General features: G+C 51.5%; 1 protein-coding gene and 1 long non-coding RNA gene across 5 annotated transcripts; one reads left to right on the top strand and one right to left on the bottom strand.

Annotated features, from left to right (window-relative positions):
- The first annotated feature begins 8,967 nt into the window (after positions 1-8,967).
- ARMC12 (armadillo repeat containing 12) lies at positions 8,968-26,936 on the top strand. 4 transcript variants are annotated; one of them, XM_040249839.1, is made up of 8 exons: positions 8,968-11,406; positions 16,194-16,309; positions 17,006-17,220; positions 17,913-18,058; positions 18,289-18,423; positions 24,847-25,020; positions 25,157-25,228; positions 26,574-26,936. In XM_040249839.1, the coding sequence occupies exons 2-8, from the start codon at positions 16,203-16,205 to the stop codon at positions 26,901-26,903; spliced, it is 1,179 nt and encodes a 392-aa protein (XP_040105773.1). In that variant the 5' UTR covers positions 8,968-11,406; positions 16,194-16,202; the 3' UTR covers positions 26,904-26,936. The 4 variants fall into 4 exon arrangements, with proteins under 4 accessions (XP_040105773.1, XP_040105775.1, XP_040105774.1 ...); XM_040249841.1 differs by lacking the exon at positions 8,968-11,406 and adding an exon at positions 14,195-15,744; XM_040249840.1 differs by lacking the exon at positions 8,968-11,406 and adding an exon at positions 14,195-15,744 and having other exon boundaries at positions 16,154-16,309.
- On the bottom strand, positions 22,161-23,756 carry LOC120870218. The gene is made up of 2 exons (XR_005722755.1): positions 22,941-23,756; positions 22,161-22,659 (listed from the first exon to the last, which is right to left on the bottom strand). It is a non-coding gene; the product is annotated as an uncharacterized LOC120870218 (long non-coding RNA).

Below are 26,936 nucleotides of genomic sequence, written 5' to 3'. Positions count from 1 at the left end.
GGCTGAGGATGGCGACTTCACTGTCCCCAGCTCTGTCTGGCTTGCACTCTACCCAAAGAGATCGGGAGGTGTTCAAGGGCGGGTGCGGTCCAGAGACGAGGAATTTCCCTGGAAACGGGAAGTACAAGATGTGTCAGTATGGGATCCCGGCACGAGAAGCCGGCGGCTGGGCAAAGGGAAGAGGCCCTCCCGGCCGCCCTCTTCCCCTGCAGTGCCCCCACCCCGCTCGTGCGTCAGAGGCCTACACGTGGTGACAGGACCATTCTCCTGCGACCCCAGTTTTGAGAACAACCACAAGTGGAATGTGTACCCTGCTCCAGGCACTGTACTGACCGTATATAGATGACCTCATTCAATCCTCAGTTGGCAAGCCTATGCCATTGGGATTCTTATTCTCCCTATTTGCTGATGATCAAACTGAGGCTTAGGGGGATGATACGGCCATCCTCGGCTGCTGCTGGTAGAACGTGGCAGAGACAGGGCTTGAAGTCATGATTTGGGACACAGAGAATGTCCAGGGTGCATGTCCAGAGAACAGTGAGGCAGAATTTTGGAAACTGGATGGGTCCTAAATAATTTAGGACACTGGTTGTACAGCAACATGATACTTTGGTAGAAAAAAAGAGCAGTGGATTTAGAGCCCAAATTTGGATTACCAGTTAGGATATTGGCCAAGGAACTTAACCATTCTGATCCCCAGTTTCCATCTCTACAAAATGAGTACAATGATCCTTGCGTAGAATTGCTGGAGAGTAATGAACCCAGCATTTTTCTAAACCTGAAAGACACCAAGCTTCATCATGTTTCAGGCCCTTTGCAAGTGATTTTTCCTAGGCCTAGAACCCTAAGTGCCTGCATGTTCACATACTGGTTTGTTCTTGCCATCTTGGTCTCAGCTCAAAGGTAACTGTCCTTACAGCAGCCTCCACTGACTACCCAGCCCACCCCATCACTTGCAATTTTACCACTGTGTTTTGTTCTTGCACTCAGCACGACCTGAGATTATCTTTTTCATTTTCTTGTTTTGTTTGTGGCCTATCCTCCCTCCCCAACTGCCAAGGAGGTAAAATTTCTTGAGAGCTGGGACCTCGGTGGTGGTGGTGGGGGTGGGGGGTGAGCAATGACCCCTTCCCAGTGCTCAGAGCCGCAGGTGGCAAACAGGAGAACTTGTGAAACATTTATGAATGAATGAATGATTATGCTTTGGAAACAGCATTATATTGAAGTGTCTGCCTCTCTCTCAGGTCTTACGGAGCCAAAGGGCAGTAAATGTGGGTTAATGGCGACTTGAGAGTATTTCAGGCCTGGCCTCAGCCCAACCCTGGGGCTCCTAAGCTGTAGGGAGCCATCAGGCTGCTTTGGTTTCCGGCTGCTCCAGGATAAAGGTCAACTCTTGCTGAACAGGAGGTTCTGTACCATCTGGGGCTGCTTGCCTCTGGCCCCATCTGCTCAGGTTCCCCAATCTGCACTCCAGGTTCAGGCCAGACCAAACAACTCAAAGTGCCCGCCAGAGAACCCAGGGCAGCTTCACGCCATGTGCCTTTGTATAAAGGCGCTGTTCCTTCTACCTGGGACGCCCTGCACCCTTTCTCTGCCTGGCCAGCTCCTCTCTGGCTTGAAGACTGGCCTCCTCAGAGGAGCCCTCCCTGAGGCTTCTGGTCACTCCCAGTCTCTTGACTTCCCAGGCCATTACAGTAACTTGTTTATATGCATCTTCCCAAGTAGCCTGGAGATCTTTGGGGGCGGTGCACTGTACCACTTGGGGGACCTTAGTTCCCCGACCAGTGACTGAAGCCAGACTCTCAGCAGTGAAAGCCTGGAGTCCTAACCACTATACCACAAAGGAATTCTCTTACCTGGAGATTCCTTGAGGACAGTGACCAGCTTACGGGTCCCTAGGTTGAAGCACAATACCTGATGCACACAGTAGGTGCTTAATAAATGCTCCACCACAGCTTTTGGACTTTAGATCCTAGGCACTAACTTCCTTCTCCAGGGGATCTTCCTGACCCAGGGATCAGACCCGGGTCTCCCGCATTGTAGACAGACGCTTTACCGTCTGAGGTACCAGGGAAGTCCTAATAAACGCTCCACCACAGCTTTTGGACTTTAGATCCTAGGCACTAACACAATTCCTGGGACACAAAGTAGGCATTCATTAAGTGCACACTGAAGGCATGAACCAGAGTAATCTGACCCCTCTTCTCAAGTTGGAAGCAAAGTGAGGAGTGGGGGTAGGGGTAGAAATGGAAGATGCTTCCTTAAAAACAAGATGGTGTCAAGGGCAGAGGGCACGGAGGACCTTAGGGAACTTCTCAGGAGAAGGGACATACAAAACGCAAAGGTAAAAAGCAAACACGGATGGATGGAGGCATATAAACAGGACTCTCAGTGAGCAAAGAGTGAAAAAGAAGGAAGGATAAAAGAGGAAGAAAGAACTGCGCTCACAGGGGACAAAATGTGCCTGTGAGAGCCGCAGAGGACAGGAAGCCAGAGCCCAGGCCAGGCCAGCTGACTACAGGATGTCTGGGGCCCTTGCTTCAGCCCTGGGGTAGATAAGGGTGGCGTGGGCAGCATCCTAGGGTGAAAGGGCTGGATGAAAGGTCACATGTCACCAGGCTTGGGGACATCTTGGGAAACTCTGTCTCTTAGGAGAGGCTCAGCGTTATGAAACAAAGCACCCTAGATATCAGAGTTTCTTGCCCTTGAGTGAGCAACTGACCTGTTCATGCCTCAGTTTTCCCATTAGGAAAATGGGCACTATTCTCCTTCCTTTAGAGAATCATGAAGATCATAGTGAGCGTAGCGAGTTAGGAAATATAAGTGAAATGGACACACCCCGATATGGCCGGGGATCTGACATAATGGTGGTGATTTCTGCCAAAGCCCTGCTGTAAATGTAAGTGGGTCCTTGGAGGGGCCATGCCACCATGTCACCAAGTACCACAGAAGTTCTGAGTTGAGTCCTGGATCCAAGGTCTGGTTCTTAGTTCCCAGAGTGGTACGGTGAGAAAAAGTTTACTCCCAGGTGAGGGGCTGAGTGGGAGCTGGCATGCCAGCCGAGAGATGACTGAGGCTGCCCATAGCCAGCAGGTCTGACCACTTACCTCCACCACTGAGTGTCCCTTGGGGCCTCTGCATTGCAGCCTGTCCAATGGGCTGAAAATGGTTTTCCAGCTGTCATACGATACCTCCAGGCATATATAGGCTCTCAGGAGGCAGAGTTCCTGGAATCATTTGAAGGGTGGGAGGAATAGGACTCTGAGGCTTGAGAAATGGAGGGTTTGTGATTTAGATACAGACCTGTCATCTAGCAGGACACTCAGAAGTGCTGGCTTTGCTGTGAGATAGACCTAAATGTGGATCCCAGCTGTTACTTCTCTGAGCCTCAGTTTCCTTAACTGTCAAAGGTGGGTACAGAAGCACCCACCTCCTAGAGTCACTGTGAAGAGTGAATGAACTTGTGTATATAAACCCCTGAACCCAGCCAATGCTTGGTCCCTAGGAGGCAGTGGACACTAGTTCTTATTGTGAATAATAACATCATGTGCTCTTGGGGGAGGAAGGCTAGATCATAAATGTATCGATCTCTGAATGTCAAACCCACTTTGAGGAGAGTAAAGTGGTCACAACTCAAAAATAATTTTGTCACCAAGTGTCAAATTCCATTTTGCAGCTTCTATTAGGTATGCTTGACTCCTAGAGTGGGGGGAGTGGGGGTAGAATCCCCCTCCCCCACTCCCACCTCTGCCTTGTTCTGTAACCGATGCCTGGAGGATCATGCCTGGAGGATGGAAGATTAACAAGTCTGCCAAGGTTTTGGGGTGGGGTGTGGCAACTTAAATAGAGCCTTCAGTTCACTTCTCTAGCTGGGCTCAAGCACACTGCTGAAGCGCTCAGGAAAATAAGGGTGGCAAGGAGTGGTAGAGGGGGGTCCACCTCAAAGGCCCAGAGAAAATTCAGCCCCAGCTTGGAGTGTCCATGGCCTTGGAGGCTGTTTGGGGCTGGCTGATGGGAGGGAGAAGGGGACTGACGGCTTCAACCTCCCAGAGTCCAACTTTCCTCCAGGGCTTGCTCAGGTCCCCACCCTTACCACCCAGAAGAGTGCAGAACCCCTGGTGAATGGGGGAGCCCAGGTGGGAGGTAGGCAGATGAGAGCAGGGGTGACAGGCAGCAGGATGCCACGGCTGAAGAAGGAAGCATAAATATAAAGCAGCCAGTGTCGGACTGGACAGAGGCCATATGAAACACACGGTACATTCCGGCCCCAGCGTAACAAACTGTACCAGCCTTTTTCAGAGCTGAGAGCACTGAGGGGAGGGAGCAGAGCAGAGGTTCCTTCGAGGTTGGCTCTGCCTACTCCTCCCCCACTTCTCCCACAGCAGGGAAAGTCCCGATGTTCCTTTTGCAACCACAGGAAACCTCCTATCCCTGCTCACACTCTGTACCCAGTGTTCCTCTCAGCAGCTCCAGACTGGGAGGGAGGAGCAACGAGGGGGGTAGGGGCTAGGGGAGGGGAGAGCCACGGCAGCCCAGGTCACATCAGGGGAGGTGGTAAGCATCCCTGGGACACTGACCCACAGAGTCACAGCCTGGAAGTGCTGCAACGGAGGCACAGACGACCACGGAGAGGTGTAGGGAAGGGAGTGCCTGGCCCAAGGTCACACAGCCAGTCGTGCACCAGGGAGGGACCAGAGGGCATCCAGAGCTGGGCAGTGCTGGGCAGCTCTCTTGGGTGTAGTATGTAGGAGTGGCAGGCCACGGAGCAGGCAGTGCCTGGGGAGCGAGGGTGGGAAGCCCAGATCCAAGGCTGCCTCTGAGCTCTGGTTGGCTCTGGGCACGTCTGGCTTGGGTCCCCTCCACTCTTCCCAAACCCAGCCTGTTCTCTTAAATAGTAGAGATAATGCATGGTGAAGTGCCTAGTGTGTAGGCGGGTCTGCGGTGATGTAAACCAGACTGAGTCACCTCCACACCTTCTCTCTCCTCCTCCACACACACAGCTCAAAGCCTAGAGCCTCCTGGGATCTTTCTCCCATATCACCATCTCCTTCCCACCGAATCCCTATAGCTGTCACACATTTGGTACTCACCACCTGCTGGCTTGGGTTATTATTTAACCTCACATGCCATGTGTTTGTCTCTTCAACTGGCCTGCAAACTGCCCAAGGGCAGGAAATCACTTCAATGCACCTAACATTTATTGAACATCAACTCCAGTGCCAAGCTTGGCCTGTGGGGGATGAGCTCAAGCCATGGGAGAAGGCTCAGAGAAGCAGACTTTGTTTCTGCCTCAAGGACTTTCTAATCTGGTTAGAAGAACAGGATTAGTAAACAGATCACTAGAATATGAGACAGGCCACACGCTGTGCCCTGAGAAAGGTACAGACTGAGTGTGCTGGGCTTTCAGAGGAGAGAGGAATCAGATTTGGCTGGCACTGTTCCAAACAGGCTTTATGAGCTGGAGCTTGAGAGGTGGGTAGACCTTGGAGGATGAGCCCTCCCAGCATGGGGGAAATGGCACAGCAGACTGTGGAGGTTGGAAGGAGGGAGAAGAAAGGACTTTCAGAACTGCGTTGGAAACTTTTATATTGACCTCCTTAGCAGGAGCGAACTTATCCTTACATACGGTAGGGGCTCGGTATGTAAGTCCTTTGTCCCCTCTCCTTGGTCCAGGAACCTCTAGGCCAAGCGCTCAGGGACCTCTTTCTGCAGAAGGATGGGTAAGAAGACGTGGCCCTGAATACACCCGGGTTTGGGCTGGACGAAGGGAGGAGTCAGGCTCGGGTTTGGGGTCGTCTTCTTTCACCCTGCCGCCCACTCCCACCCGCTAGTGTCCAGGCTCTTCCTACTTACTCCTGGCGTCCAGCCAGGGGGTTCCCAAGCTAGCCGAAAGCTAGGCTTGGTTTGCCAGCCCCTGGGAATCACTGGAGTCTCCAGGCTTGTGTGAAGAAAGGATCAATCAGGGAAGGGGTCGGAGGAAGGAGAAGGCTCCGGGAAGATGGCTTGAACTGGCCCCTCTAGCGGGCTTCCGTTGTCACGTGACCGCATCCCAGGTCTCGCAAGTATGGGGCTGGCGCGTTCCTTGCTCTCCTCCTCCAGACTCCTGGACTGAGCACCCGTGGGGCTTGGGCGGCAGCCTGGGTGGCTCCTTCTCTCGCGTTTAGCTACCGATATCTGCCCCTCGCCCCTTCCCAACTGTGCTGCCCCAGGCCCCCCACTCGCCCAGGGATCCAAACCGGGACTCAGGTGGGGGATGGAGTGATCTGGGTTTACTAAGGCCGGAGATCGGGCAGAGCCTCAAGGACCCCTGGGGGATCCCGCTTGGGTGCTAGAGTTGAGCACCAGCCCCCGACCGTCCCCGGTGTCTGCGCCGGGCCCGTCCCCAGCGTGCACTCGCGGGACCGCGGCGGCGGCGGCGGCGGCGGCGGCGGGGAGGCTGCGCGCCGAGCGCAAGCCGCGAGCACAAACAGGGCGAGGAGGCTGGTGTGAGCGCCTGGGCCGGGTGCCAGCGCGCCGGGGCTGGAACACAATGTCCCAAGCGGGCGGGCGGGCGAACGGGGAGCGAGAACAGCCTGACTCAGCAGCTGGGTAAGTGGGTGTGCTCGCTCACCAGATCAACCGCTCTTGCAGCCTGCGGTCAGCGACGACTCAACTCTCTCGGAGGCTCCCTCGAGCGGGAGGAGCGAGCTTACGGCCTGCTCGCGGCTCCCGCCCCTGCCTATCGCTCTGGACCTCCACGTGGCCGGTTCGCGCAGACCTCTGTCTTCTTGCCCCCCCCCCCCCCCACAATTTCAGCGTTTCGCGGCCCCCGGGCCGGACCTGAATGGGCTCTGCCCACTCAGGAAGGGCATTCACCTCACCCAGCCCGGCAGGTGTGGCCCTCCAGACAAGTTGATCGTCCCCTTCTCCCACCACTCTGGGAGACCTCTGGAGGTCTTAGCATGGTGGGGGGTCGTTAACTTATAGTTGCAGATGGAGGTAGAAATTTGGTCTAGGGTGGAGGGGAGCAGAAGACGCTGGGAGAGATGGGATGGATGCAGGGCAAGAAGTCTTCCCCATCTCTGTCCTCGGTTGACCCAGAGTTCAGAGTCTCTTCCTGTCCCCTCCCCTCAAAACCACTAGGCCCCTGAAGATTACCCCGCAGGGAAGAAGCAGGTGGGGAGGTGCTTTGAAGCCTGAGACCCTGCTTTTCTGCCTTACCCACGCTCCCACCCAAAGCCACAACAAAGACCCACGAATCCTGCCACCCAGCCACAAGGCTTCTCCTTCCTCCTCTGGGCCTGCTGTCCCCTGGGGTCTGGTGGGGCCATTGTGAGGATGACAGCCGCAGGGCGGGAGCTCAGATGTCTGCCCAGACCAGTATTCTTCCTGGGGGATGGGGACCTTTCCTACACCCCAGTCTCCTGGGGTGTCTGCAAGGTTTCCACCCCCGCTACCCCACATCCCGGGACACAGTGTACCTGGAGTGTGCCAGGGCAGGCAGGGAGGGGCTCCATCTTCTGCCAAGTTCCAGGAAATGCCCTGGCAGTCAGCACAGTCCTGGGCTCCAGGGCCTTCCAAGGTGGGGCGGGGGGGTGGGGGTGGGTGGGGCGGGATCCTAGGCTGCTGACATGCCTCACCTGGGCCTCAACCCCCACTTCCCAGGCATCTCGGGCACCTTCTGTAGCCAAAGTTGAGGCGATGGATGCCAACCATTTTCCCACACATACAGGCGTCCTTCCCACACATGTGCTTACCCAGCCAACGCTCACCAAATCCCTCAGTCAGGAGCCACTCTCACTGTGTCGACTCCAGCCTTTTACCTGATGGATGAAATCTTTCCACAGTATCCCAGGCCAATGTTCTGAAGCTGTTTGCATACCCACAGTGACGAGGACACTCTTTTACGAGGCAGCCACAACTCTTCAAGATGTCCCTGTGTCCAAGTCCAATCACCTAGAGGATACCTGCCCTCACATGGCCCAGGAGGGACGGAACTCACCCTCAGGTCCCTCACACCAGCTCCTCCTCCTTGCCTGCAGTGACCTTCCTACTGCCCAAACTCACCATAAAGGAGGATGAATTCTTAACTCTTGGGGCTTCCCTGGTGGACTGGTGGTTACGAATCTGCCTTGCCATGCAAGGGATGCCGGTTCGACCCCTGGTCTGGAAAGATCCCACATGCCTTGGAGCAACAAAGTCTGTGTACCACGACTGCTGACCCCACACTCAAGAGCCCTTGAGCCACAACTACTAAAGCCCGTGCATCCAGAGCCCATGTGCTCTATAGCAAGAGAAGCCCGTGCACTGCAACTAGAGAGCAGCCCCCACTGGCTGCATCCAGAGAAAGCCTGTGTTCAGCAATAAAGACCCAGTGCAGCCAAAAATAAAAATCGGAAAAAAATTAACTTAAAAAATTCTCAACTGTTTCCTCTCCTTCACCATCTATTACCAAATTCTTCCCACTCCTGCTTTTATTACAAGGTGTATTGTTTGTTACTTTCCTCATGCCTTCCTTTCCAATACCACAGATTCCACCTTTGGCCCAAATTCCCACAGTCACTGCCACACTGTCCTTTCTGACCCAGGTTTTTCCTTCCTCCTACACACCCTGCTAGAATAATCTTTCTCAACCACTGTTTATTGTGTATGTTATCAACTTCAGACTCTTCAAGCACACTGGGTACAGCAGCTACTAATCTGTGTGTTCCATACGAAGGGGCCCACACTCATTCATGGTGTACCCAAACCACAGAATCCAGCACAAGGCCTGGTGCGTGGCAGGAAGGCATCCAGTGTTCCTCGAGTGTCCAGTCCATTGGGTTGTGCCTCTTTTCTCCTCACAGTTCTCTTTCCTGGCTTGGTCTCCTTGTCAGCATCAAGCCTATTGGTTTCCTGATGCTCATGCAGGCCCTTTTGTTTTCAGCAGCCCTGGTTTTTAAATTTCCCAGAATCTTCGGGGTAGAGGTGGGGAATGAGAAGAGAGAATCTGACATCCAAATTAACATCAAAGTGAGTGAAGTCGCTCAGTCCTGTCTGACTCTTTGCGACCCCATGAACTACCAGGCTGCTCCATCCATGGAATTTTCCAGGCAAGAACATTGGAGTGAGTTGCCATTTCCTTCTCCAGGGGATCTTCCCCACCCAGGGATCAAACCCGGGTCTCCCACACTGTAGGCAGACGCTTTACCATCTGAGCTACTAAGGTTGTGCCAAATACCAACTCTAAAGTACTGGAGTGCTGAATGGAACGAGTCTAGCTGCCTGCCTGGAGCCTGTGCTCCAGCAAGGAACAGAAAACCACTGAGGAGGGTGGAGGGCAGAAAAGAGTGCAAGCAGTGGCTTTGGGGTTTACAGAGGGATCTTGCCATTGGAGAGCCCAGCCTGCCTAGCTCTGGGTTGCTGGTCTGATGCCCTTAAGTTCTCTTTCTTGGCACCACATCACACACACACACAAACACAGACCCAGTGAGCTTGATCCCATCACCACCTCATAACCCAGCTCAAAGGCTCTGATAAAGGCCCCGCTTGGATCATTTTGTCATCAACTTCCCTTTAAGCCTTATGGGTGGCCTTTAATCTTTCCTAGATTTTATTGCTTCATTATGTCCTGTAATATTTTCAGCCTCAAATATTATAAGCTCCTTCACAACAGGGACATGGTTATTTATTTACTTATTTAATATCATCTGTCTTGAAAAGAAAGACTAAGATTGGGCTCTTGGATTTTGAAGGCCACAAGGACCTAGGTCCAACACTTAGCTGTATGGCCTTGGGCAAGCCTCTTCACCTTTCTGAGCGTGCTTCATCTGTAAAAGGTGAGAGAGGCAAAGATTACAAAGAACATGGTGCTGGCTGCAAAGTGAGCAGACAGCAGCCTGCTCTGCGGGAGCTTTCCTTGAATTGGGGGATGCGGTACCTTAACTACTGTCCTCCAACCCCCAACTAAGACATTTCTAAGCGAGCAGAAGGGACAGTTAACAACACCAGTTCCAGGGAAGTAACCCAGGATGCATAGCCACTCTACCCTGACTCAAAATAATCAGCGAGGGCAGGGTTCGGATCCAGCGCCGCCAGAACCCAGTGCCTAAGCCTGATGCCAAGCACGGTTCAAGCTCAACGAACGTCTGTCGAATGAACCGAACCTGTCCGGCCCTCAGCTTTTTGGAGCACCAGCGAGCGAAAAGCAAAGATTGAAAAGGCCGCCCACGCCGCCTCCCCACCCCAACGCACCCCCCACCCCCGGGTCCCAGTGTCTCTAGCAACCTTGTTTCGCTAAGGTCTCTCCTTCCCCAGCCTGCGTCTCCGCCCCTGGTTGCCTTGGAAACAGTGACGTGTACGCGAAGGGCGTGACCTCTCTCCATCCTCTCCCGGAGAGCCGGGGGCCCCCTTCTCGTCCCAACCAGGGAGAGGATGAGGTTGGGGTCCTCGACCTTGCTGACCCTACGCCTGGTCTGGCGCGGACGCTAACTGCGCCCAGCTGGCTGCCCTCCTCGGTCGCGGGACTCGCCGGATTTGCGGGCACCCCCACCCCCAGCCCACCTGGCACCAGTGGTGAGCTGGCCTGGGGGGTCCGGAGAAGGCTGGCTTCAGGCCCTAGGATCTCTCTTCATCCCTTCCCCTCCCACCCCCGACGGGCCAGTGGATCCGGAGAACCGAGCCCCAGCGTTCGGCCGGGGCCCTTCTTCCCATGCCGCCCTGGATCGAGCTCCCAGTCCTGGGGGTGGGAGGGAAGGGTGGGACCCCCTCCCCAGCAAGGGCGCGCTGGGCGCCGCGAAGCGCGGGAGGGAAAGAGTTAAACAAGGTGCCGGCGGCGGGAGTGGGGGATGGGAGCGGAGGGAAAGTGAGAGCGGGGGCGGGGGTGGGGGGGCCCGAGCGAAAGAACATCCTGTGCCCGCCGCCGGATGCGCGCGGGGCGGGGGAGGAGCGGGGAGCAATCGGAGGAGGGGGGGCAAGACGGGGGAGGCCAGGGGCGGGAGGAGCCTCGGCCTCCGCCCCACGCCCGGTCCTCCTTCTGCGGGGGGCGCCGCCCCCTTCGCTTCCCCGGGTTTTCGCCGCCTTTTTCCCGCGTCCCCACGCCTTCGCTGGCGTCACGAGCTACTCAAGAGGCCCGCCAGCCTGGTTCCCGGCCCGGGGTATGCGCGAGCTTAGACGGCACTGTCTCGGAGCACGTGGAGCCCACGTCAGGGCGCGGGCTGTCCCCAGACGTGCACCCCTCCGCTCTCTGCGGTGGCAGCTCGCACGTGCAGAGCTTCCCCAGTTCACCTGGAGTCGGGCGTACAGCGTCGCATTCAGTTCTGACGGCGCACTTCCGTGTAGTAGGCGGGTATTGATAGACCCGTTTTCCGGAGGAGGAAACTGAGACTCAGATTATGGAACTTGCCCAAACCGAAGCTCGAAGGACTCCAGTGCGCTTTTTATTATAGAGTAAGCTGATTTCCCCTTAGCGTCTGTCTCCTGGGCATGCAGGTGCGGGACCCAGTGGGTCACACTTCTTAATGGCCTACTTGCACAGCAGGTCCCCAGTAGCACGTCAGTCTCCTCTAATTAACTAGGCTGAAACACCCATGCCTAGAGTCCTGATCGTGTAAGCAGGTAGTCTTGGGGTTTTACACGTGGAAGGATGGTTTTTAGGAACTGAGTAGCCCAGGGCAATGGGGGGGGGTACCCCTAGCTCTCCAGGTTTAGGTATGTGGTGGGGTTGAAGGGTTCAAGGAGGACTCCAAAACTGGCAAAGAAAGTAAATGGGCTACAGGAGTTGAGATTGATTAGCCTGAAGACGACCAGAGTGGGAGGGATAGAGGATAAGGGAAGAGACTGAATAATGTACCTTTTAGGCCTCATAGAGGCCAACCGTCTGAGTGCTCACTTCCTTCCCACCCCTGACATTTTTGTCCAAGGGGAAGCCTGCTTATAATCAAAATGATCATAGTCACATTTGGTGAGCTCTGTGTGCTGAGCACTGTTCTGATAAACCCAAGAAGTAGGTATTACTATTTTAGCCATTTTATAGGTGTGGAAAATGAGGCACAAAAAGATTACAAAGCTAACTCAGTAACTGAGCAGGAAGTCTGGGTGGAACCCTCACTCACTAAATAAATCGCACCTAGTGAAAGAAAGGGAAGTCACTCAGTCGTGTCTGACTCTTTGTGACCCCATGGACTGCAGCCCACCAGGCTCCTCTGTCCATGGGACTTTCCAGGCAAGAGTACTGGAGTGGGTTGCCATTGCCTTCTCCAGAGGATCTTTCTCACCCAGGGATAGAACCCGGATCTCCCGCATTGTAGGCAGACGCTTTTACCGTCTGAGTCACCAGGGAAGTTACTGGAACATGTTGGGAAATCAACCCTGAATATTAATTCTTCCAATTAATAAGGAAGGACTGATGCTGAAGCTCCAATAACTTCGGTCACCTGATTCGAAGAAAAGACCCTGATACTGGGAAAGATAGAAGGCAGGAGGAGAAGGGGATGACAGAGGATGAGATGGTTGGATGGTATCACTGACTTAATAGACATGAGTTTGAGCAAGCTTCCAGAGATGGTAAAGGACAGGGGTGCTGCAGTCCATGGGGTTGCAAAGAGTCAGACATGACTGAGCGACTAAAGAACAACATGATGGGAACATCAGCAGCCTTCAAGGTGGAAAGCTGGTGCAGATGGCAGAGAGGTGTGCTAGGGTGGCCTGTGCCCTTTTGCCTTGGTGAGGGCAGGTAAGAAACTTGGGGTTGGCTGTGTGTGTATATGGCACCTCAGACTTCTCTCTAGCCAATATTCCAAAGTTGGGGGTTTGACAGGGGAAAAGAACCAAAACCCAAATTCTCACCGAGAGCTGGTCTTTTATGCTCCCCAAGAACATTCACTGTCACGTGTTGTCACCATCATTTCACAAAAGCAAATATATTTTAATTCTCCTCAAAAGAAGACAGACATCATCTGAATCAAAAGCGGTTACTCCCAAGAAAGAACAGTCCTTGACTTTCCACCAACAAATACATATTTTTTTCCTTCTATATTGTGCTGTGGATTAGCAAAAATGTATAGTGGGGCGGCTGCCTCTGCTTCTGATCCCTCTGAATCATTTGAGAGCAGAACCAAAAAAAGGGCTTAGATATAGCAGGAAGGAATTAGCTTAGAGCCAAGAAAGAACTCCGCATCTTTGGAGAACTTTAAAGAGCAGGTGAGCACTGCGTTTGTTTAGGATGTGAGGGTCTTGGGGTCAGCTCCATAGACTGAGGAGGCCAGTAGCCCTGGGTCCCCCTCAGAAGAGGGCTGGAACTTTGTTCCGAAGGCCCTCTCCTCGGATCCATCAGGGGAGTCGGAACCTAGAACAGTTCCATCAGGCAGCCATTTCCTGCCCAGAGTTCATGGAGCCTGATAGGTGGTCCCATGGCAGTGCAGGGAGGGGGCCTCCAGCGGCCTCTGTCACCTTTCAGTGCGGGGAGTCCGTGTAGTCACCTACTGGTGGGCTGCACCCCACAGACCTGTAAGCCTTAGAGATGCCCAACCTTGAGACCAAAGAAAGAGCCTAGGACAGCAACGAAGACATTCATAGTGCTGAAGGCTGGTGGGTGGTATAAGCTCAGCCTACAGGGTATAATGGCACTTTTTCTCCAATTAGGAGCTGGATTAATTAACTTAAGTAGTCTTGGATGGGTCTAGTATAAATCCAGGTGAAATCTGTAATTCCCTTGCCAATCCTACTCACCACGAGGCAGCAAACCCAAACCAGCAGGGACTTCCCTGCCAGTTCCCGGGTCATTTGATAGTGTGTTCCTCTGGGGGTAAGATCCTGTGGTGAGAGCAAAAGTAAGTTGTTGTCCCGATAGTAGGCATTTGTCTTTAGACGGTCAACAGTTAAGCTCAGACTGTATTGACTAGTCACTTCTGGGTTAACATAGCCCTGGGCTGATTGCCCCTGGGATGTTCAGTTTGAATTCTTAGAGCTTAAGTTAGCCTCTGGTCCACCGGTGGAAAGAACAGGTTTCCATTTCAGTTAAGTTGTTCTTTCATCCTTTCCATTAGCCTGGTCGAAGTCGGGGGAGGGATGTCCATAAGGCAAGTGGAAAGGCCAATGTGTGTCATTTTTATCAGCCCATTCCTGAACTTCATGCCTGGTTAAGTGGAGTCTTTGGTCTTTATCAATGTCCATGGGGGTCCTGTATTTCACACACAGCTATCCTAGACCCCAAATAGTGGGTTTTTGCATTGCTAGACCCAGGTAAGCGTTTTGTAGTGTGAGCTGCACATGGCTGTTGTCCCTCTGTGGTCTGTATCGTTGCTCCCCTTCCACAGCTGGGACCAGACGCCCAGGGGTACACTTTATTTTGTTATTGTCACAGGCCCTAACCAGACTTTTCGGCCACGTCCAGTTCACAAGCCTGTCCCTGAATTAAGATCCCCTAAAGCCTGTGTCTGTGACTGTTCAGTGGTGAGAGGTTTGCAGATCGGCCTCCTTGTATTTTGTCTGTATTCACCAGCCATCCTCGTGCAGTCAGATGAGCCACAAGCATAGGGCTGCTGCTTTTAAACTGAAAACAGAGACTCCAAGGTTACCAGAGTGGAAGAGAATCAATTTAGTGGAAGAGAAAGACCTCTCATGGCAGTCAGCTGCCACAGGGCCCCACCTGCTGGTGGACAGCCACCTCGAGATCATGCCTGTGACCTCCCATTCCCCATCCTTGACTTCTCGACATCTTGGGTGTTTCTTTGGCCTCCTGGCCAGCTGACCAGTCATTGGGCTGCACCCCACAGTCCTGAAAGCCTTGTGGTTGCCCCACTTCAAGACCAAAGAAAGAGTCTGGAGATAGCGATGGAGACCTCAGTGGTTTTTTGGACAGGAGGTTTGGGGAGGGGGTTGGTGCTGGTCTTAAGCAAAAGGTCCTGGAGCAACAACCTGTGGGTTACAGCGGGCAGGCCATAGCTGTAATCTTGCCCACTCGGGGTAGAAGGAGACTACTATTTATAGGGGGACTTGAGGTCAGGTTGGCTGGTCAGTTACCAAGGAAACCAGCTGGGGCACGTCCCTCACAGCCCCTCAGTTAAGAACCATCATGAGGGCAGATGTTTCCTTTAATAAATTAGCAGGTAGAGCAGGGGTGAGATCAGCCATTAGCTGGGGCAGAGGGCAAACCTGGTCACGTGAGTAGGTTGCAGGCAAAATTGAGACTGGTCAAGAGACTTCCCCAGTTGTCCAGCGGTTGAGACTCTGAGCTCCTAACGCAGGGGGCCTGGGGTTCAATTCCAGGTCAGGGAACTAGATACCACAAGCCACAACTAAGAGTTCTCATGCTGCAACGAAGACGGAAGATCCCTCGGGCCGCAACAAAAGCGGCACGGCCAAGTTTTTTTTTGTTGTTTTTTTTTTTTAAAGAAGGGACAAGTAGAGCAAGAGAAGAACAAAGAGCAGAAGAACAGCCATCTTGAATGGCCTGACCATACACCCACCTTGAGGCTGTGTAGAGGGCCAGGAATGACCCTTGAGGAGGGCCGAGGATGGAAGAGAATGGCCCCCCTGGGAGTGTTGCCTGCAGCCTGGGGTGACGTGGATGAAGGCTCTGAGTGGACTGTCCTGGCTGGCTGCTGTAGCATCCTTGGTGATGTGTTTCCACACCTCCTGCAAGCCCAGATGGAGCAGCCCAGGGCCCCAAGCCTTCCAACAGGAGCTCAAGGCCAGGCAGGAGAAACCCTGTTCTGGGGCAGCCATGCTCAGGGCTGACTCTGGGCCTGAGCCTGGCTTGGGCTCCTCCCTGTTCTGCACCAGAAGGTGAGGCCAGAGGCTGTGGGGACACGGTGGGTGGGGGGAGGAGGAGGAGGGAAGGGTCTGGTCTCACGTGCCCCATCCTAGTGGTGGAGGTGGTGGAGACAGGCCTCCAAAGTTGGGTTTCTTCTCCTCCAGGGTGGTGGCATTTTCCAGAGGCCTCCAACTGCATCCCACCCTGTGTGTATACGTCGGGGGAGGATGGGGTGCGATTCTCCCAGATTCAGGCCTCCAAGCTTTAATGGCACAGACCCACCCAGGTTTTAACCTTGGAGTTTTAGAATGCTAAATCGGGGTCCTCTCAGGTTACAAATGATCAAGGCAAGGGCCCCTTCTCCTCCAGAGACACAGTGGTTAAATGGTCCTGGCATCCCCGTATTCAGATTCTCTGACGTTCTGTCCTCCCATTCTCAAGGGATAACAGAAGTCATGGCTTGAGCATCTCCTAAGCGCAGGGCTGCTGGATGTTGGAGATGCAGAGACAACTGCCCTATGAGCTTTTGGCCACCACTAAGGGGAACACGTGGATGCTGGAAGATAATGGATTTGCCCTGAGACTCTGGAAAACTTGGTAAGGTGCTCGTCATCTTTTCATCCTCCAATGGAAAGAGGGGCCCTTCCCTACAGAAACGCTCCAAGGCCCAGAAGTGGATCCATGGCGAAAAGATCAAAGATGGGAAGGCCAGGAAAGTGAGGGAACAGGGCTGCCAGGGGCCACATCCCAAACCCCCAACACCCCCAACCCCACCTGACCCCCGCAGCAAACGTCCAAACTTCCAGAAATTGGGCCTCTGCTGCCCTCTAATGGTGAAACCGCCTTGTGGCTCAGACGGTAAAGAGTCTGCCTGCAATGCAGGAGACCTGGGTTTGATCCCTGGGTTGGGAAGATCCCCTGGAGAAGGAAATGGCAACCCACCCCAGTAATCTTGCCTGGAAAATCCCATGTATGGAGGAGCCTGGCAGGTACAGTCCATGGGGTCGCAAAGAGTTGGACACGACTGAGCGACTTCACTGACTTCACTTTGCCCCCTAATGGAGGAAGGGAAACCTCTGGAGCTGGGGGCTGGGGCCCCACCAACCTGGGTCCCCTAAAAATGGGGTCTGCGAAGGACCTTCCTGCCCCAGAGCTTGTGTTTCCCTGGAGTCTTGAATTTGATTTCCCGCAGCCTCCGAAGCTCCCTGGCTGCCCTGTTCCCAGACCGCCACCCTCTGTCCTGCTGTTTCCCCAGTTCCCTTTGTTGCCCATGTTCTGATTCTGGTGCCCTAGTTCCTGGCCCTGCTGGAGTTCTGGTTCCGGAAGGCCTTCGCTGGGTGCCTCGGGCATGTCCTGCATCCGCCAGCGCCTGAGGCAAATGGACATCCGCAAAGGTGTGGTGAGCCTGGCCACAGGCGCCGGAGCCATCTACCTCCTCTACAAGGCCATCAAGGCCGGCATAAAATGTCAGCCGCCCTTCTGCTCTGCCTCACCCATCTGCATCGCCCGTGAGTGTCCCCGCCCTGGGGAGAGGGCTTGGCCCCAGGAGGTACCTATTCCCCAGGCCTCTGAGGGGCCCAAGGGGACTCCTCCACGTTCCTCTCTCGTGCCTCTGTCTCACCTCCATCTCCCCCAGACCCATTCTAGAGATGCTGGAGCAGGGTCCCCAGGTAGTGGGTGGTGCTCTGGTGTATCCTTAGGAGTCATCGGGCCGGTTCCTAAATTCTGCATTCACTCTGGCATCTAGGATGGATAGAAACTTGGTATCAGCAGTTCTCCCCAAGGGAAAACTGGGGGTCCTGTGTGCCCAGAGCCTCCACTAATCTCTATGACCACTCAGTGCAAAGTTGAGAAAGAAACCCTTTCTGCAAGACTTTGTGTTGCCACCTGCTAGAATATCATTGCCATATACCAGTTATGATGAAACACCGTGTATGACTGCCATATGCCAGAAAGTTGTTATGGGAAACGTACAAAACATATTTGTTTATGACATGAATGACGCAGCATTAGATGTGGTGCCCTTGTGCAGTGCACACCCTGATCAACTGCACATGGTGGTCCTGTGTATGGCAGGAAGTCTTCTCTTCAGAAAACGCAAGGCAGCCTTGTGTCCCAGGTCCCTCTGCCCTGCTTCCCAATCCCCTTCTTTCATCACCTTTGAGTTCACAGCCTGAACCGGTCTGGGGTGGCTGTCTAGGCCTGGCAATCGAGCGAGAGCGACACGGGCGCGACTCGGGTGAGCTCCGGAGGCTCCTCAACTCTTTGGAGTGCAAGCAGGATGCGTACACCAAGAGCATGATCCTACACAGCATCACGCGCTGTGTGTACTTGCTGGAGTCTGAGGTGAGGGAAGGGAGGCCGGAGACCCCTCCCCATCAGCCTAGCCCCTGGGGGCTACCAGTGTGTGTCCTGGTACCCCCCCAACCCCCCTGACTAGCCAGGCAGTGTCCTGGGACCTGTCTCTCTGAGGGTGGGAGGGGTTGTGTTGAGGGGTCTTGGTGACAGGGTGTGTGTTGGGGGGAACCAGGACCCCCGCTTCTTCTGCCTCTTCCATCTCTCCTGGCACACTCTAGGCCTCTGGTTGTACTAATGATGACATCACGTTGGTGGGCTCCATGCTGGATGATAAGGACAACAGTGTCAAAATCCAAGCCCTGAACACACTTAAAGCTTTCTCTGGCATCAGAAAATTCAGGCTCAAAATCCAGGTAAGCCTAGCAATAAGGGTGGGGCAGAGCACATGTGGTGTCCACAGGCCGTGGGCCCTTTAGTGGGCCTAGGATGAATGGTCATGTTCCAGAAGTCTGTTTGGGTTTTGGGTCTGAGTTTGTAACCCAGAAATATGTTTTTCCTTGGAAATTGGGGGGGAAATGGTGATCACTTTCCCAATAGGGGCAGAAAAGTCTTTGAATCCCAGGATAAAACTGAACTGAGTCCCTTGGAGAATCTCTGAACCCCAAGCAGAAACCCCCAAGGTTCTTTCTGACGCTAGCCAACTCTCTTGACACCAGCTAGATGTCCTATAGTTCAATTATGACATGTCTCCCTGGGGTTAGTACAGACCCCACCGCTGAAGGCTGAGTCCCATAGGACCGTCTCCCACTTTTGACCGGCCAGCTGTAAAATTGAAGGTTCCCCATGACCTCTCTCCTCAGACTTGATAATTCACTATAAAGAGTCATAGCATGCAGGAAAATGTTTTACTTACAGTTTATTATAAAAGATACAACTGAGGAGGGACTTCCTAGTGGTTTAGTGGTTAAGACTCTGTGCTCCCAATGTAGGAAGTACAGGTTCGATCCCTGGTTGGTGAACTAAGATCCCACATGCCACACACTTCAGAGCAAGGGGGAAAAAAAGATACAACTGAGGAACTGCCAAATGGAAGAGATGCAAGAGCAGAATGTAGGGGAAGGGCTTCCATGCCTTCTTCAGGCCTGCCACCCTCCTAGCACCTCAATATATTTCACCAACCCAAGGTTCTCCAAACCCTGTCATGTAGGTGTATTTATGGAGGCTTTACTATGTAGACATAATTGATTAATCATTGGCCATTGGTGACTGAACTCAGTCTCTAGCCCCACCCTTCTCCCCAGAGGTCAGGTATGGGGGTGAACGTTCCAGCCCCCTAATCCTAGCTGGGTCTTTCTGGCCTCATCCAGCAGAAATCTAGGGGTCTGCCTAGAGTTGCCTCATTAGCATAAATTCAGGGGTGATGGAAAGAGGCTCATTATAAAAACCAAAAACACTCCTAGTAGGAAATTGCAAGGATTTTAGGAACCTTGTGCCTGCAATCAGGGACAAAAACCAGATATACTGTCAGACCACACCCCATGCTGTGTTGGTCTAAGGCTGGTGGCTGGACCACTAATGTTTTCAGTACTACGATGTAGAGAAAAACAGAAGCCACCAAATGTCAGTTCCCCCAGCTTCCTACTGCTAGGCTTTCAGGCTTACCTGTTCCTCATCCTTTCCTGCTTTCCTGCTGGTGCCATGGAAGAAAGGCGTTCTTCCTGCCTGTGTTCAATGATAGTCTCAGTCCTGCATCTACCGCCTCCCCTGAGGGGCCCTCTCCTTGATTAAACTCTGTTTTGTATAGCCTCCCCTGGCTCCTTCCCATTAGATTCAACAAGCTCTATTCTTCCATCTTAAAAGACAAAACTAGAAAACATCTTCCTTGTGTCCTCTAATCTCTCTCTAGCAAATGATCTCTCCCAAAATATTTTACTTAAAAATAGCTAAAATATTCAAAACATGTGAACATTTTATGAGTGTTTGGTAACAATAAAACACCGGAGCTTCCCTTGTGGTCCAGTGGCTAAGACTCCACATTCCCAATGCAGGGAGCCTAGGTTCGATCCCTGATCAGGGAACCAGATCCCACATGCTGCAACTAAAGATCCCTGTGTCAGCCACAGCCAAATAAATCAATAATGAATATTTAAAACAAAAACAGGACACACAATCAGAACTCAGGCTAAGAGATAGAACATGACCAATGGGCTAGATGCCCCTGGACACCCCTTCCTTAATGCCAGCCTCCTCCCCGACCAGAGGCAGTCATTCCTCTGCATTTTGTTCATCAATTTCTTGAATTTCTTTGTAGTTTTATCATGTATGCATGTGTTATTGTTTTCTAGCAGGCCACAGCAGCAGGCAAAAATAGGTGAAATATAATTGGAATGTTTTTATGCTTCATGGATCTGAAAGTCTGCAGTTTGCATTCTGTGGTTTGTCTTTTCCCTCCCACATTGAAAGATTCGTCCTCATTGATAGAGACTGCTCTGTTTCTTTTCCACTGTTGTGTAGTATTCTCGTTCATGAATATCCTGCAGTTTTATTTATCCAACTGCTCATGGGTAGGTATTTGAGTCATTTGCATATGGTGCCATGAGCATGCGCGTATGCATCACCCTTGGGACATGGGAGACTTTCTCTAGGGCATGTATGCAGTTGTGGGATGGTCAGGTGAAAGGCATGCCCAACTTTTTGAGACGGGCTGAATCAGTTTATACCTTCTACCAGCCCACATGAGTGTTTCTGTTGCATCATTTCTTCTCCAACACTTGGTCTTTTCACACTTTAAATTTTTTGCATCAGACTTTCTTTGGAGGGAAAAAAGGTTTTGAAGTCTCTACTTGCTGGCTGCTTCTACTTCATCTCTCAGCCCTCTCAGTTGCCCTAAGGCTGTGAGTCTCATGCATATCAGAATTGCCAAGAAAGCTGGTTAAAAATGAAGATTTCAGGGCATTACACCCAGGGAACCAGTTCAACAGGGAAGCTTTGTTTTTCATAAGCCCCCCAGATTCCAATGCAAGTGGCATGGGCACCGCTGTCCTTTCTTCCCCCAGGGTCTGTATCCTGAGGACCTAACTCTGGGTGAAAGCGGCCACTCCCTAGCCTCAGTTTCCACCTACATGTGCTCTCCTCTGTCTCTCTCTAAAGCCTGCAGGCTCCCTTGACCTCCAGACCCATGGCCAGCTGCTCCACTTAGTCTGGAGACCCTCTGACCCAACATCCAAATGGAGCTCGCCCCTGTTCCCTGAGCCAGACCACCCTCTTGAGAGAGATCTGATTGCATCAGTTCCCTGCTGGGTCTTCCTCAAGGCTCTCATCAGAAAATATATGACCAGGGACTTCCCTGGAGGTTCAGAGGCTAAGACTCAGTGCTCCCAATCCTGGGGACCCAGATTTGACCCCTGGTCGGGGAACTAGATCCCACATGCTGCACCTAAAGATCCTGCATGCCACAGCTACGACCCAGCACAGCCCAATAAAAATACAAAAACTTTTAATGTGTACAACGAGCTCCACCTCCCTGCCCACACCCCAGCCATTTACACGGTGTGTTTCAAGCTCTCTCCCCTCCCAGCTCTTGCACCTGGTGTTCTGCTGCCTGAAAGCCCACCCCAGATTTGCTAACTCCTACCTGCCCTTCAGATCTCAGCAGTCAGTAAGGGATGAGGGCAGGAAGGAGCAGGGTACTAATGGGAAGTCTGTGCTTCCCACTCCAGGCTTCTGGCGTCCTTCTTAAGTGACTTGCGAAAGTATAGTTTGTAAGGTACCTGCCTTTCGTAATAAGCCTCAAGCTTCTGCAGCTCAGAAGCCAAGATCCCTTTTTTCATTCAACAGACGTATACTGAACACTTCCGTCACGCCTGGGCAGTGTGCTAGGCATATGAGATACAACAGGGAATGGAACAAGAAGGAACCTTATCCCAAGTGAACTTAAATTCTAGTAGACAGCAAGGCAGGCAATACACAAATAAATGAGGGCTTCCCTCGTGGTCCAGTGGTTAAGAGTCTGCCTTGCAGTGCCTGGGACACACATTTGATCCCTGGGATGGGAAGATCCCACATCCCAGGGAGCAACTAAGTCTGAGGGCAACAACAAAGACCCAGTGCAGCCAAAACGAATTAAAAATCAACAAAATCTTAAAAAAAAAAAAAAATAAGTGAAACATATAGTGTTTCATGGGGGCAAATGCTATTGAGAAAAATCAAGAAGAGTGGTAAAGAAGGCTGACATCAGGGTAATGCTGCAGTTTCAAAAGAGAAAATCTTTGGGGTCTAGGGCTTGATAAAGAGGTCATAGAAATGACACTAAAAGCACAGTCTATAAAAGAAAAATGATAAATTGAACTTAATCAAAATTAAAAACATTTTAGTGAAAGACCCTATTAAGAGGATGAAAAGATAAGCTTCAGATTGAAAGAAAATAGTTGCAAACTACATATCTGACACAAGACTTATATCTAGTTTATATAAAGAGCTCTGAAAACTCAATATTTTAAAAAATCCAGTTAGAAAATGGGCACAAGATATTGAAATATATCACTGAAGCAGATATACAACTGCAAATAAGCACATGAAGAAGTGTTTAACATTTAACTAGACACTAGGGAAATGCAAACTTAAGACCATAATGAAATATTACTATATACCTATTAGATGCTGCTGCTAAGTTGCTTCAGTTGTGTCCGACTCTGTGCGACCCAGTAGACGGCAGCCCACCAGGCTCCCCCATCCCTGGGATTCTCCAGGCAAGAACGCTGGAGTGGGTTGCCATTTCCTTCTCCAATGCATGAAAATGAAAAGTAAAAGTGAAGTCACTGAGTCATGTCCAACTCTCAGCGACCCCATGGACTGCAGCCCAACAGGCTCCTCCATCCATGGGATTTTCCAGGCAAGAGCACTGGAGTGGGGTGCCATTGCCTTCTCCGACCTATTAGATAATCTAAACTAAAAAATTAGTGACAGTATCAAGTGCTGGTGAAGATGGAGAGAAACTGAATCTCTCATATGTTGCTGGTGGGAATGTAAAATGTAAAGCAGCCACTCTGGAAGATAGTTTGGTAGTTTAAAAACAAAAAACTCTACATTTACCATGCAAAACAGCAATTGCACTCTTGAGCGTTTATCCTGGAGAAATAAAAACTTACATCTGTACAAAAACCTGTTCACAGCAGCTCTATTTGTAACAGTCAAAAGGATAAACAACCAAAATGGCTCTCAGTAGATAAATGACTATGCAAACTGGTAATCTAGTACTAGGGGACATCACTCAGTAATGAAAAGGAACGAGCTATTGATACACACATTTTGGATGGATCCCAAGGGCATTATACTGAGTGGAAAACATCAGGTTTGGAAGATTACAAAGTATGCTTCCATTTATATAACCTCAAAATTGACAAACTTAGAGAGGTGGAAAACAGCTTGGGGGCCCGCACTGGTGAGGGCTGGTTTTGATGGGTGGGGTAAGTGTGACAATAAGATCACCCACAAGGGTGATCTGTGGCGATGCTGATGGAATAATTTGTTGACTGCAGTGGTGGTTACATGAATCTACATACATGATAAAATGACACAGAACTATATATACACATTGTACTAATACCATTTCCTTGGTTTTGATACTGTAATTATTTAAGATGTAACTATGGAGGGAAACTGGGTGGAAGGCACATTGGGACCTCTCTGTTTTTGCAACTTCTAGTGAACTTATAATCATTTGAAAATAAAAATTTAAAAACAAAAAGTGTGTTTCATGTGACAGTGGTATAGGGAAAAATAAAAGGGGGGTGGATAGGAAGGCAGGCATGGGAGTGGTGTTCTCATCTTAGAGAGTGGTCAGGGAAGCCCCCCCACCCCCCGAGAAGGTGACATTAAATAGCAAAGCCTTGAAGGAGGTAAGAGAATATCGGAGGGAGAGCATTCTAAGCAGAGGGACCAGCCTGTTTTCAGGGAATCCGTGGGAGCAGAGGAGAGAATAGGAGATGAGGCAAAGAAGTAATGGGGGAAGCAGGGGAAGATCTTGTAAGCCACTGTAAGGATTTTAGCCTTTATCCTGAATGGATCAGCAACTCTGGAGCAGGGGCGGGAATGTCCAGCCTGTCTGCTGCTCTGAGAATAGATGCAGGGGACAAGGCTGGAAGCAGGGAGGAGGAGGAGGCTATTGCAGAAGCCTGGGGGGGATGCTGGTGGCTTGGACCAGGGTGGCGGAAGGGGCATGGCGAGCAGTGGCTTGACTGTTGGCAGGTTTTGAAGGCAGAGCCCAGGATGTTCTGAAGGGTTGGAAAAGGGTGTGAGAGAAAGAAAGGAGTCACGGAAGACCAGGGAGTTTTGGTCTGAGTAACTGGAAGGCAGGCGTAACCAACAGCGGAGACAGGAAGGGTGGTGGAGAGAGCAGGTGTGGGGACGGGAATGTGTGAACTCAGAGGTTTAGTACGATTCTGGGAAAGAAGTGGAATTGGCACTTGCATCTGTGAGTCTGGAGTTCAGGGAGAGGTCTGGGCTGGAGACAGGAACTTGAAAGGCATCAGCATATGGATAGTCTTTAACACTGAGTCTGTGAGTCTTTAATGCCGTGTCACTAAGGCAGGGAGGAAGACAGAAGAGGAGGTTGGCGGAAGAACCCGGGAAAGAAGCTTGAGACAGACAAGCCCAGTGAAGACAGATTTTCAAGGAGGCGGGAGGGGTCAATAGGTCAAACCACGGGGAGAGTTTAAGCGGGGAAGTGTCTGTGGGGTCGGCTCAGTTGTCCTGAGTGTAGGCAGAGGGTGGGCTAATGTTGAGGGTCGTCCTGTGAAAGCAGGAAACCCTTCTCTTCTCCCCCCGCCCCTCCCCAGGAACACTCCATCAAGGTGCTGGAACTGATCTCCACCATCTGGGACTCAGAGCTGCACATCGCAGGCCTTAGACTCCTCAACAACTTCCCGCTGCCTGACTTTGTGCATCCACAGCTGCGACGGGTGATGCCTGCCTTGATGGAGATCCTGCAGTCGGACTATATCCTGGCACAGGTGCCTGAGGACGGGGGCCCAGGCCCCGACCCCCTGCCCGGCCCTGGCACAACGCCTAGAGGGAAGAGCAGAGATTCGTGTCATCCCTGCTCAGGCCCACCTGCCTTCTCACGTGTGGCCCTTTCCTTTTGTTCAGGTGCAAGCCATACGGTTGCTGAGCAGCCTGGCACAGAAGAACGACCTTCTCTATGATATTCTCAACTGCCAGGTGAGAAAGGATATGAGAGGCGGGCCGGTGGATGCTAACAGATATTGGGAAAGGCGGACTCGTGGGTTCTTCAGACAGACTCAGCCCTGACAAGATCAGCTTGTTCCTCTTTCTGCCCCTGCACTAGATACGTATTGCAAACCACCCCACTCCTGTCCTCTCAACAGAATCAGATTTTCCTTTGAGGGACTTTCTGAACTCTGAGAGTCAGGAACACAGGTGACACAAATTAGTCTAGGTATTTTAGTAATAGGGAAAAATTACAACATTGTGAAAAGATTCCTACCATCTAGGTAATTAACACAACTGCCCCCTCACCTCACATATTTGTTTTTGGTGAGAACATTTATGTTCCATTCTCTTAGCTAACTTCAATTATATAATACAGTATTATTAATATCAACTATAGTCACCATGTTTTGTATTAGATCCTCAGATCTTTTTCATCTTTTAGCTAAAAGTATGTACCCTTTTGGGCTTCCCTGGTGGCTCAGACGGTAAAGAATCTACCTGCAATGCGGGAGACCTGGGTTCAGTCCCTGGGTTGGGAAGATCTCCTGGAGGCGGGCATGGCGACCCACTCCAGTGTTTTTACCTGGAGAATCCCCATGGACAGAGGAGCCTGAGGTTGCAAAGAGTCGGACACGACTAAGCACTGCACATGTACCCTTTTACTAACCTTTCCCTATTTTCCCAAACTCCACCCCAGCCCCCAGCAACTACTTTTCTACTATTTATATGAGTTTGACTTATTTTTTTCCCCCAATATTCCACATGTAAGTGATACCATGCAGTATTTGTCTTTCTCTGTCTGGCTTATCTCACTTAGCATAATGTTCCCTGAGTCCATCCATATTGTCACAAATAGCAGGATTTCCTTCTTACAGCTGAATAGTTATAAAGAAAAAAGGACATGTTTACCACCACAGTGGAAGATTTGGAAGGTTTTAACTATTGTTTCAGCAATTAATAGATAAATATCTAAAACTGGTAAGGTTACACTTGCTGCAAATAACACAAATAAGCTTAAGCCATTAGATAATATCCAGAACACTTGACAATTAGTACACGCACATTCCTCTCAAGTACACAAAATATTTACAAACATTAACCACACGCTAAGCTTTAAAAGGAAGCTCAACAAACTTCCCTGAATCAATATTATCATATCACTCATGTTTTATGACCACAATGGAATTATGTTAGAGAGTGATATTGAAAACCAAAAAGATTCCTACACAGTCGCATCTGAAGCTCAGGTATATTGGGAAGCTGAGGCAATGGGAGGAAGGAAGAACTTTAGAACTTGCCGTGGACTTGATTCCTTGCTGCATTCTGCTCACAGGTACACTGCAACTTCCTGAACCTGTTCCAGTCCACACAGCCTGGGAGTCTGCTGTTTGAGGTCCTGGTGTTTGCAGAGCGGTTGAGTGAAGGCCGGAGTTCACCCCACTGCCGTGCCGTGAAGTGGCATTACAACAAGCAGTCTTTACATGAAGCTCTCTTTGGGGGCGACTCACGACTGGCAGACCGGCTGCTCGCCTTGGTCATCCACCCCGAGGAGGATGTTCAGATCCAGGCCTGCAAAGTCATAGTCAGCCTGCAGTGCCCCCAGGATGTGGGAATCCGGCCTTCCTGCCCACCCAGTCATTCCTGCTTTAATAACGGGGAATAAAATTATGGAGAGCCAATAAATGAGTATGGGAGA

This window comes from Oryx dammah, unplaced genomic scaffold (genome assembly GCF_014754425.2).
Source record: "Oryx dammah isolate SB20612 unplaced genomic scaffold, SCBI_Odam_1.1 HiC_scaffold_11, whole genome shotgun sequence".
Classification (NCBI taxonomy): Eukaryota; Metazoa; Chordata; class Mammalia; order Artiodactyla; family Bovidae; genus Oryx; species Oryx dammah.
This window is presented reverse-complemented; position numbering and strand designations above follow the sequence as displayed.

What these genes read in the sequence shown, in the direction of transcription:
- ARMC12 (XM_040249839.1), top strand. Translation starts at nt 16,203, where the DNA reads ATGTTGGAGATGCAGAGACAACTGCCCTATGAGCTTTTGGCCACCACT. An exon ending in CTGAGACTCTGGAAAACTTG is followed by an intron (nt 16,310 to 17,005) that starts GTAAGGTGCTCG and finishes CTGGTGCCCTAG; the next exon opens with TTCCTGGCCCTGCTGGAGTT. An exon ending in CGGACTATATCCTGGCACAG is followed by an intron (nt 25,021 to 25,156) that starts GTGCCTGAGGAC and finishes CCTTTTGTTCAG; the next exon opens with GTGCAAGCCATACGGTTGCT.